The sequence below is a fragment of the Cornus florida genome, unplaced genomic scaffold (genome assembly GCF_030987335.1).
Source record: "Cornus florida cultivar Cherokee Brave unplaced genomic scaffold, ASM3098733v1 CherokeeBrave_3.0.0_Hap2_Chr07, whole genome shotgun sequence".
Taxonomy (NCBI): Eukaryota; Viridiplantae; Streptophyta; class Magnoliopsida; order Cornales; family Cornaceae; genus Cornus; species Cornus florida.
In genome coordinates this window covers 56,956,634-56,968,539 of record NW_026775577.1, presented here as the reverse complement: position 1 = coordinate 56,968,539, position 11,906 = coordinate 56,956,634, and the positions used below count along the sequence as shown (strand labels likewise).

Genomic DNA, 11,906 nt, shown 5'->3' with positions numbered 1-11,906 from the left:
GTCCTTGGCCCTCAGTCGCTGATTCACCGCCGCCACCGTTCCTTCCAAAAATTAAAACAAAATCCATACATACAAGTTAGTAGTTGCAGAGAGAGAAGGGGCAAGCTTGAGAGTTGAGAGACAGCGGCTGAAGCTTGCGAATGGCGAACCCGAACTGGAACAGCAGGCGATGGAAACTGAAAGATATGGGTTTTGATTTTTTGAACAATCTGAAATGATATGCTGATATGGGTTTTGAACTTTTGATTCTAATATATGGGTTTTGAACTTTTGATTCTTGTAGATTTTGTAGTTTATGGTTACAGAGAGAGAGAGAGAGCGCAAGTTCGAAACGATTGGGCAGGCTGAAATGATTTAACCTAAAAATATTTTGTTTTTTAATAATAATATAATAATATATATATAATATATATATAAGTTGCCCAAAAAAATAAAAAAAATTTAAATTAAAAAAGCTCAACCTGTCAACCCGCCCGGTCCCGCCCCATCCCGCCCTGTCCCAAAAATATTCGGTCCTGGTTATGACCATAACCCATATTAGTATAATTCGGGTTGGCCTAATCCAACCCGATTTCAGGTTGACGTTGGGTTAGGACAGCCTAACTTGCAGCCCTAGATTAAAGTGAATCTTGTAGGTTATTTAAGAAATGAGGGAGGTTTTTTCTGTAATTGTGTTTGAGGTCTGAAGTTATTTTAGACATGGAATGAGAGGCCACTGTGATTATCAAAATTGATCGATCATTGTGAAGTCACTTATAATGAAGAGTGTTTTGTTCTTTTCTTTTTTTAAAAAAAAAAAAAAAAAAAAAAAAAAAGCAACTAAGACCTAACATCCGCCACCACAAAAGGGATTACAGAAGGTGGTAAAGACGTCAACATTTGATTTGACTCAAGCCCAAGCTTCGAAAGTGCAACCAAAGCATGAGCCACCATATTACTGCTGCGACGAACATGAGTCAAAGTAGCTGATGAAAACCTCCGCAAGTCCAGTTGTATATCATAACATAAAGAAGCAATTTCCGATGGACAATGCACTCCACTTAACACGCCATTCACCACAACTTTGGCATCCGATTCAAACCATAAACAAGAAAACCCCAATTGGAAAGCACAAAGAATAGCACGCTGACACACCAACGCTTCCGCCTCCAAAGGTGAAGCAGCATGAAATGGACAAAAAATAACCGCATGAAGAACTTCTCCCCGAAAATCCTGAAAAATAGCTCTTCCACCCCCTTGCAAAGACTGCTGACAAAAAGAAGCATCAAAATTACACTTAACAATACCCGTTGGAGGAGGACACCACATAGCAAACAAAGCATTAGTCGGACTAGGCTATAAAAAAGAACATAGGGAACGAGCATCATAAAATTCCCAAAAACTAACGACAGTCTTTTGCACCACAACCTCAGGTCGCCATAAAATCCCTTTAAAGACCGCCCGATTCCATGCCTTCCAAATACCCCACACACAAAAAGAGATCATACTAAGACTCATACAAAAAGAGATCATAAAAAAAGATCATACAAAAAGAGATCATAAAAAAAAAAAAAAAAAAAAAAAAAAAAAAAAAAAATTCATAAAAAAAAAGAGATCATAAAAGAGATCATACAAAAAGAGATCATACACAAGGGAGTACATAAGAAATATAAACTGATGTGTAATTCTGCGAACTCTTCGATTTTAAAATTATTTTGTCTTTTCAAAATTTCTTTTAGGTATTATGTATGTTTTTTATTTTTTATTTTTTTATTATGTATTTATAAACTGATGAGTCTTTAAAATTGTTTGAAGGTTGGCTTTTTAATGAATGAAAAGATCAGATATTATGGCATTAATATAAACTGATGTGGCATTAATATGTTTCCCACTTTACCCTCAAATAAAATCAACCTAATTTTTTTTCTTCATCATATTCTGAGTATTATCGACCCTCTTTTACATTCTCTCCTCACCGTATAGATCAGTGAATTCTAGTCAAAAAGTCATTTTAGTAAAAAAAAAAAGTCATTCACGTGGATGGAGGAATCCCATCAAGACTTTATAAAGTGCACTCTCCATGTCACATTATACAAATATACCCCCGAGGATGATGCATGACATACAATTCAAAAAAATAAAACAAAAGCCCAACACATGGTTTTAAGGCAAATCATTTCAGACTCCCCAATTGCCTCCATCTCTCTATTCTCATTCTCAACTCTGAACTTGTCCCCCCTCTCTTTCTCTCTCTGCTCCTGCAAACTACAAAATCTACAAAGAATCAAAAGTTCAAAACCCATATATTGCAGTTTATCTATCTCTGTGCAAGAATCAAAAGTTCAAAACCCATACCGGCATATCATTTCAAATTGTTCAAAAAATCAAAACTCAGATCTTTCAGTTTCCATCACCTGTTGTTCCAGTTTGGGTTTGCCGTTCGCAAGCTTCAACCGCTGTCTCTCAACTTTCAAGCTTGCCCCAGCCCACCTCTCTCTCTCTCTCTCTGCAACTGCTAACTTGTATGTATGGGTTTTATTTTTATTTATTTATTTTTTTTCTAAATCAACTAATCAAGGTCTGTAATTCTTGTTTTGCAAACTAAATCCTATTTGGTGAAATTTTTAATGATCTTTTTTAAAATAGTATATATATATTTTTTACAATATAAAGTAACAAAATTTGCATTGCATTTTGAGGTAATCACGGTAATCTATATTTTATTTCAGCAAAAGAAATATATATATTTTTATTTCTATAACTTCTCTCTGTCTCTCTCTATATATATATTTGTCAATTATGTCTACAAGAAAATTTGAATCTGGGCAATAAAAAAAAAGAATCTGAATTGGATTAGAAATCTGCAGAGATTGAATCTGAAACAATTTTTATCAACATGCCAAGCTTTTTGAAGATGGAAATCTTTTCAGAACTAAAAAGAAAAAAAAAAAAAAAATCATAACAAGAACTTTGACAAGCAAAAGTACTTAACATAGGGTAAAGCTCTAAAATTACTTCTTGAAACTTAAAATACTTACAAAAAGCATGCTTTTGAGTGAATTCCATAGTGTGTTGGAAGGGGCTTGTCATGAACTACCACACTCTCTGCTTCCACTAGTAGATTCTCAAATAGGAATAGTAAATTGGTCAAAATATGAGATAGGGTTCTGAGTGGTGAATTATTTAGAAATAAATTGGTAATTTTTTTTATTATTATTTTTTATTAATTACCCAAATAGGATTTTCTATGCCTTAATCAGTCAATTGTCTAAAGAAACATTGTTAGTTAACTAAAATTGAATTAAACAACAGTTGATTTTGGTTGATATATTTTGATTTAGCCCACCCATTGAGAAATCCTGGATGTTTTGTTTCACATAGAAATACAATCTGTCTAATGCACAAAAGGATATATTCAATCTTTCTGCCATATTTTTATTTTCAAATTTTGGTTTTTGATTTTCTTTTATTATTAGAATGAAAAATATCATGATATTGATTTGTTAATTTTGAAGATTATTCCTAAACTAATGCATTGTACTTTGTTATTGGATTAATTTAACATAAGAGCCGAGTATAATATGTGCTAAACACACCTATCCGTAATCATACCTCTTTCTACGGATAGGTGTTCAACATTTTGACTGAAAGCATAGTTCGGTTAGGTTGGGTTGATACATGAAACAAATTGTACTTAAATGGTGGTATTTTAATTGTTATGAGTGAGATTGTGAAACCTCTTCCTCACAACTTGAATGTTTTCTTATTTTTAGGGTTAGCTGACGGATTGTAAATGCCGTTCATTATACGCCAAATTGATGTAGTGAATGTGCGGTTCGAGAAAAGCCTATTGGGTTAAATTTAAATTTATAAAAACCACTACCAACACTACTACTAACGTAGCAAGAGTGAGTAGGGATCGTCCCAAGGGACTGTGAGGATCGAGCAATGTCGTGGAATCACAATTAGGGCTAGTAGGTCGAGTGACCAAACAATTGGTTGGTTGGTTGATTAAAGAGCAACTAAATTAAACTGAGTAATTGCAAAAGAGTGCAATTAAGAGTAAGTAAGAGAGAGAGAAAGAGGTCTTGGGGTTTAGAGATCACCACCAAACAATGCATTTCTATATCATTGACAAGTGATTAATGAGGACAAATAGTGTGTTGCAATATTGGTGTGTGTGTATTTGGTTGATTCAACAAGCAAGGATGACTAGTTAAACATGTATTGTCTAACCATCATGTGAAAGGCACAATATATCTAAACTATAAAGCATATGTCGTCTAAATAACATGTGAAAGACACAATAAATCAAAAAAAGTCATTAATCCTTTCAATAAGCTCACAATCCAAATACAACACAAGGATAGAGACATATGCTAATTGCATTCAAAAGCTTGGATCATCAAACAACAAGCATAGATTGTCCTCCCATTTAACACTACACTACAACTACACTACATCTACACTACTAGCATAAAAATAAGCTAGGGGAGAGGCACAATCCATCAAGAGATAAGCATGAACCATCAAGAGAATCATAAAAGCAATCTTTTGACAATCTCTAAATCTATAGCATCAATACACATAGACATGCATCAATAACACAAAATCTAGAGATAAGCACATGAACATCTATTCAAGTATACATAGACATATGGATAGAATGAAATAACCAATTGGAAGCATTAAACCACATTAATCATTGAATAAACAAGATCTATATATATCAAAGTGTCAAAACATCAATTACAACACTAATCCCTCAATAATACACAAGATTAAGATATAGAAAGCATGCTTGGGGCTAACTCTAGCCCCAAGAGGATGTCTAGCCACTCATGGTGATAATGCTCCAACCCTCAAGGGCTAATTCCATGGTTGAAATCTGCTCCTTGTTGATGAAGAGTCTCCAATGGTGTCTCTAGCCTCCTTCTCCTCCAAACTTCCTCTCCAAGAGATGATATGAAAATTAAATTGGCTCTCCCCTTGAAAAAGCAATCCTTATCCTTATATAGGTAGGTCAAAATGACACCCAAAATGAGTTGTCGTGCACACAATATTCCCTAATGATTGGATAAAAGACAATTTTCAATGAGATGAAATTTTAACTTTTTCGCACTGGAGGAAGTTCGATAGATCGAACCTTGAACTCGGATCGATCGAAAGTAGGTAAGATCGATCGAACTTAGGCTGGATCAATCCAACTGGCTGAGCTTTTTGGAAAAAGACAAATCCGAGATATTTTTGAGAGATATTTATGGGAAAAGGGAAAAAGTGGTTAGTGGGTGGTACGGTTGTGGATGGGATCAATCATTTGAATAAGGACAAAAGTGTTAGATCAATCGAAGGATGATGTTGGATCGATCGAACTTTTGGAACTTTATGTTTTTGGGTCAAGGTTTGGATCTATCTTGAAGTGCTGAGATCGATCATTGTTCGATCGATCGAACCTTGAACTTGGATCAATCGAACTTTGTTGTTTGCCACCTTTGGCTTCATTTGCTTCCTTCTTTCTCTACTTTGCTCCTTTCTTTAATTAATCCCAGAATTGCTTCAATTAAGCTCTTATTTGGCTGAGTTAGCTTATTTTTGGGATAAGTGCCTAAAAATAGAAATAATACGAAATCAATCTAAAACGGTAAAGTAAAATAGATAAAGGTACTAGAATGCCTAAGCTTAAGGGGTTTAAATACGCACTTTTCAGTGTTCATCACACCCCCAAACTTAAGTATTGTTAGTCCCTAGCAATGAACTAGAAAGTAAAGGAATGAAATAAAAAACTATACAAGTATGAATCTAGAAAACAATAAATGGATAACACCACTTTCGTAGGGAACACGATTGCATTTAACATATGCAACAAGCCTTTTAAACCCATAGGTTACCCCTAATGGACGAGTGAAGTCTTGTGAGGGCTTACAGAAATGGTACCCACAAACATTAAGCTCATTTTTTCAAAAGAGGCACCAATATTGCAAACAAGTCTTGGGAGAAAATTACTTCAAGTATGCAATTTTTCAACCATTTCTAAGCAATCTCCCAAAATTTATACATCAAGCAATCAAGTATGGTCCTCCACACATCAAGAAAATGATCATGCAAATAAAAACAACTCTAGAATCCTTTTGAGTGGACCGGCATCAAATGTGTTGCTATCTAAGCCAACTAAAGAATTAATCACATCCTTACCCTCAAACTAGCACACAAATCTAGTACCGATCATCAAGATAAAAAATGGACCTTTTATTAAAGCTTTATTGTTCTAGGTGCGCTTATTCTTTTCACTCATTCAATTTTTTTTTTTTTAATTGAGGATCAAAGATGGAAGTATAGTGCAATGTGTTGATCTATTAAGCTTTCTAGCGATTCATGAGGTCGAGCGTTAGGTCAATGACTCCCAAACCAGACGGTTTTAGGGCACTAGGTGTTCAAACACCCCTACGGACTTACAAGATCAAATTAATTAGGTTACAAATCAAGATAACCTCCATCTAATCATTTCCCACTTCTCACCTTTTTGGGAGAAGTCCTCACCTTTTTTATTGCTTTTGCAACTTTTCTTTTCTTTTTTTTTTTTTTTTTTTTTTTTTTTTTTTTTTAATACAATTATTAACCTAGAGTTTGGGCCCTCCACCTTTTGGCGCGAGAAGTTCAGTACTTGATGAGGCTAGAATCCCGGCTACTTAGTGAAAAGGGGTTGTTATCCACCTTTATCAAGAATGAAAGCTTTCAATGCACTACTAGCCCAATTGGGATATAATCAATTCAATAATTAACAAAGCATGTACCTCACAAATGAATGCTAGTGTGCGTCGGTGGTAGTGTAGAAGACTAGAGTGAGTCTCAAAACAATCACAAAATCAGGATGATGTGGACCACAAATGTAACCAAGATATCAATCTTTCGAAAAATTTACTCCTAAATGGCTTCCACAAGGCATATTGGCCTCTCAAGTCAAGCAATTTTTAAATTTTAAGCAATATAGTCCTTAAAAGATCAAAATCATAGCTATATATCGACCAATCATAGAAATATCCCTCAAATACACAAGTCATGCTAAAAATTTGAATTTAAAACTAACACTGTAGAGCACCATTCCCCCCAAACTTAAATTGCACAAGTTCTTCAATGTGCAAAGAGAACAAAGGAAAGAGTATACCAGTGCAACTAAGCAAGAATGATCAAGACTGAAGTATCCGAAGTGGGTGGCATGGCCCCCCCAAACTTGGGATGAACTGTGGTCCTGAAAATTGGCACTTGGATAAACTTATCAGATAACAAAATAGGATAATCAGTGCACAGTGGTCATGCAAGTGTAAATGGGATAAACAAATAACGAAATGAGAGAGGTATAAGGGTGGTCCTAGAAATTGGGTAGCACTGTCTCACTGTAGTCACTGTAATGCACCTGATGGAGTCAAACATACAGATATGAGAATACAATCATATGACATCCATAGCAAAAATAGATATATAAAATAGAGAAAGTGCAGGTACAACAAAAATATCAAAGTCGACAGACCGGCTGTAAAAAAAATACAATGACAATAATAAAGTATCAAAAGGAGAGAGGGTTTATAAGATAGAAAGGAGTGGGAGCTCAGGAAGATGAGGTAGGACGGGCAGGTCTGGCTCCGCGAATGTCTCTGGATAAATCTCTGAATATGGTCGCGACATCCGTGTGGAAGGCAGCAAACTCAGCTCTGTGGGCTGTGAGGTCAGCTCGAATGGTAACAACAGCATCCTCGAGCGTCTGCAGACGGACTCCAAAGCCGGGGGTCATATCTGGAGTCTTAGGCATAGGTGAATCAAAAGAAGGCTCCTAAGTCTGCTACTGATCATGAATGGGCAACCTGGCTGGAGAGTCCTGCTCTACACCGTCTGTAGGGCGCTCTGAGTCGATGTCTAAATGCTCGGCAGCTAGATCGACTAGTGCGTCGTCCGCTGCGGGATGTGCTGTTGTTGCCTCTGTCGGTGCCTCTGCCTGGGCCTGTGCTGCCGCCTCCTCCTCTAACTCTAGCTCTGCAGCCGCCCATATATCATGGACCTACAGGCGAGTGATAATAGCTCTGTAGCTCTTGTCCCAGTCCTTCTTGAGGAAGTGACAGGAACCTCTCTCGGGGTGCTCCTGCGGGTCGATGGGATAGGGCTGGTCAATGAGAATCTAGGTGATAAGGTGGCTGAATGAAAGAGACTTGGCCTTTCCGGGCGCCTCCTTGCTAACGTACTCATCGTAGAGCTTCTTCATCACGCTCCAGATAAGCGCAAGAATAGACACCCAGTGGCCGGTATAGAAGGCGTACAGGGCTGCTAGATAGTCACCTCGCCTCTGAATCTTGTGTCCCGCCATGTATATGTTTCGGTAGAGCACCGAATCTGTAAACCACAGGTCATCCGGCAAGAATGTCTGGGTGGCGAAGGTCTCGCCACCGGCGTGGTGACCTGTAAGAAAAATGGCCATATCGGTGTAAGAAGGCCTGTGGAACCTAGGATATGTCTCCTGTAGCTCAGGCAGGCACTGATGTGGACAGCGAGTCGAACGGACCAGAGTATCCACTGTAATGGTGATCTCATGGCCATCAATAGAGGTGATGAGCTTGGCTGTAGTGCGCGGCGACAGTCGGAGGTTCTGGTAGAACAATCGTACCAGTCGCGGGTAGATTAGCTCTGTAACTGGGGCAAGAATAACTGAGAGGCCCCGCTGAATGATGTCATGATAGGCAGATCGAGTCAGCACCGATCTGGAGAATAATGCGATGTCGAATGCTGACTCGTGCTCGATAGTCATGTGTGCATATCGAGGCGTGAGCCTGTCACACTGTAGATGAGCTGGCTGAACAGGTGGAGCCGGCTGAGCTGGCTGCTCAGCGCCTCTATACGGTGGAGATGGTGATGGAGTGAATACTGGATGAGCCGGCGACTGGGGTGGAGTAAGGTGTAATGGCTCCTCTATATGAGAGGGCTGTGTAGTTTCCCCAGTCCGCTGTCGGACTCTCCTCTGTGTGTGCTTGAGGCTAGGGTCCCGGACATGAGATGGACCGGCCCCGTCGTCAAGTCTGCGGCTGGAGCCGTGACGGTGTCTACGTGCTACCGTCTTAATGCGAGTCATAATCTATAAATAGAAATTCAAAAGTTAGTGCCAGCACATATAGAATATAAAGCACAATATAGAAACATGTATGTCAAATAAGATAGACAAAACAAAATATTGCATGATTCTATGCAAGTGGCAGAATATGAAACATGCTAAACAATGTGAGTATGAAATGCATCCAATGTGGAATATCACAGGCATTGGGCATATATAAGGTAGCATGAACATAAGATAAGATGAATGAAGTGTGTATATAAGATTTATGAAATTCGATCGCTCAGAAAAAGAATTGAGATCGATCACAAAAGTTGGATCGGTCGAAGGTTGGGTTGGATCGATTGCAATTATTCGATCAATTAAAAATTTGTTCGATCGATCGAACAGTGCGACGATGAAACCTAACAGTCACAGATCTGTGACTTTTGAAGCATGGGGCCCACACGAATGAGTTCGTGGGCCCTCCAACAACACAAATCAAACCTAAATGCACTCTAAACGTGGCCCAAACACCCAAATCTAACAAAATCTTCAAAATCTATGCACACATATACACACACACATATATATATATAGACATGGATGCTAAAGCTTTGAGAATGGAAGATTCAACATGATTACGACATTTGAAACAAGTATTGATGTATGAGAGTTCAAATCTAGGGAAGGATGTCTCGGATCTTACCTTAAGAGAGTGAGAGAATGGAGAATGAACTGAGATGAAAAGGATAGAGATGAACTGAGATTCGAGATGCTTGGATCTCGCCGGAGGAGTTGCCGGAGCTAGGAGAGATGATTCATAGTGAAGAGGGACGAGAGGCTAGGGTTTGGTGAGTGAGATCGATCCAAATTATCGATCTCAAGACCCTTGGATCTGTTTTTAAAAACATTTCCTGACTAGTTCGATCGATCGAAGATGAGTTATGATCGATCGAACTTTGATGAACTCCTTTCAAAGTATTTTTGGATTTTTGGGTTTTTATTTTATTTTTATTTTTTTTATTTTTTTTTAAATTTAATTAATTAAAAACTAAATAAATTAAAATATTTTTGAATTTTTGAAAACTTGTTGAAAATTAAAACAAAATAAAATGAGAGAGAAAATAGAATAAAATAAAAATGAAAATATTTTTGGATTTTTGAAAAGTTGAAAAGTCAAACTAAAGTTAAAATAATGAAATGAAGATTTGTGATCGATCGAAACAAGAGTTTGATCGATCAGGCAGAGAGCAAAAATATGCAGGTTTTTGGTTCAAAAATTTAGCTAAGTGTTGGAACATGAGATCGATCGAACTTGGAAGTTGGATCGATCGAAGGTCTCTTGATCGATCTTGGAGTTGGTTTGAACGATCAGATAGAGAGCTGAAATATGCAGGTTGATGCAAGCTCAAAATTTTCTAAGTGTTGAGTCATGAGATCAATCGAACTTAGAAGTTGGATCGATTGAAGGTCTCTTGATCGATCTTGGAGTTGGTTCGAACGATGGGACAGATAGGTGATTTGGATACAGGTTTCTGCAGGTCGAAAAATTTTCTAAGTGTTGAATATAGAGAAGAGTTCGGTCGATCGAACTTTGATGAATGCTCAATAATGACATGAAAGCTTATGCAATCCTCACTAAAGTTCCTTGAAATGCATATGAACCAAAAACAAGTATCTAGACTTCGCAAAAAATGAAATGAAAGATGGAAATGGGGGAGGAATAGGGTTTTGACACCCTACGAATGCTTTTGCTAGTCTTTAACGTCTCTAGCAAGACATTGGGCTCTTTTAGCCCGGATCAAAGATCTTATAATGCATCCCGTCCTTGTTGGGGTGATAGATGTTTTGAACTTCACCCAACAAATGGTTCTTTGAAGAACTTGTTGGACTAAGCTCAAAGGAAGTCTTTAGTCCCTTGTCTATGCAATTACAACTTTTGGGCTTCCATGCCCTTTCAAAGCAAGAGTTTGAAACAAGGCTTTTAGAATGCAAGGTTGAAGATGATCCTTTAGAAGTTTTGGTTTTACACAAAAGCTCATTTCCTTGGCATTGAAGATCATGACATTCATCTACAACATTGACTTCTCCTTCATATTTGTTAAATGAATTGGGTGTGGGATTAAAGATTAAAGATATTCAACTTCACCTTCATGTGGCCAAATGAAATCTTCATTATTCCCGTCCTACAATTGATGTTGGCATTAGCGGTTGCTAAGAAAGGACGGCCAAGGATAACGGGAATTTGGCTCTTAGGATTGGGAACCGGTTCCGTGTCTATGACAACGAAATCAACCAGGAAGAAGAATTTGTCAATCCTTATCAAAACATCCTCAATTATACCCCTAGGCTTCTTAATGGATCGGTCGGCAAGTTGCAAAACTACCGATGTCGGTTTCAATTCACCTAAGCCCAATTTGACATAAACTGAGTATGGAAGAAGATTAACACTTGCTCCTAAGTCAAGAAATGCCCGATTAATGATATGATCACCAATAATGCATGATGTAGTGGGTGAACCGGGGTCCTTAAACTTTGGAAGAGTGTTATGTTGCAAAATTGAGCTTACTTGCTCGGTCAAAACCACTTTTCTTGGTGCTTAGCTCTTGTTCTTCTGCTTTTGGGTGCATAAGTCTTTCAAGAATTTGGTATAAGCCGGAATTTGCTTGATTGCATCCAATAGTGGAAGAGTAACTTTCACTTGCCTAAACATTTTCATGATTTCATTGGTTTTTACCTTTTGCTTGTCTTTTGAAATGGATCCTTTTAAGGCATCCAGAAATGGAACCTTTGGTTCAAACACTTTTTCAAAATTTTCTTTTGAACTCTCTTCAACACAAGAAGTTTTTAAATC

The 11,906-nt window shown here is 37.6% G+C and overlaps 1 protein-coding gene across 1 annotated transcript; it reads right to left on the bottom strand.

The window, feature by feature from the left end:
* Positions 1-819: 819 nt before the first annotated feature.
* On the bottom strand, positions 820-7,765 carry LOC132266237 (uncharacterized). Its single transcript, XM_059767090.1, has 2 exons — positions 7,658-7,765; positions 820-1,335 (listed from the first exon to the last, which is right to left on the bottom strand). The coding sequence occupies exons 1-2, from the start codon at positions 7,763-7,765 to the stop codon at positions 820-822; spliced, it is 624 nt and encodes a 207-aa protein (XP_059623073.1).
* Positions 7,766-11,906: the final 4,141 nt, after the last annotated feature.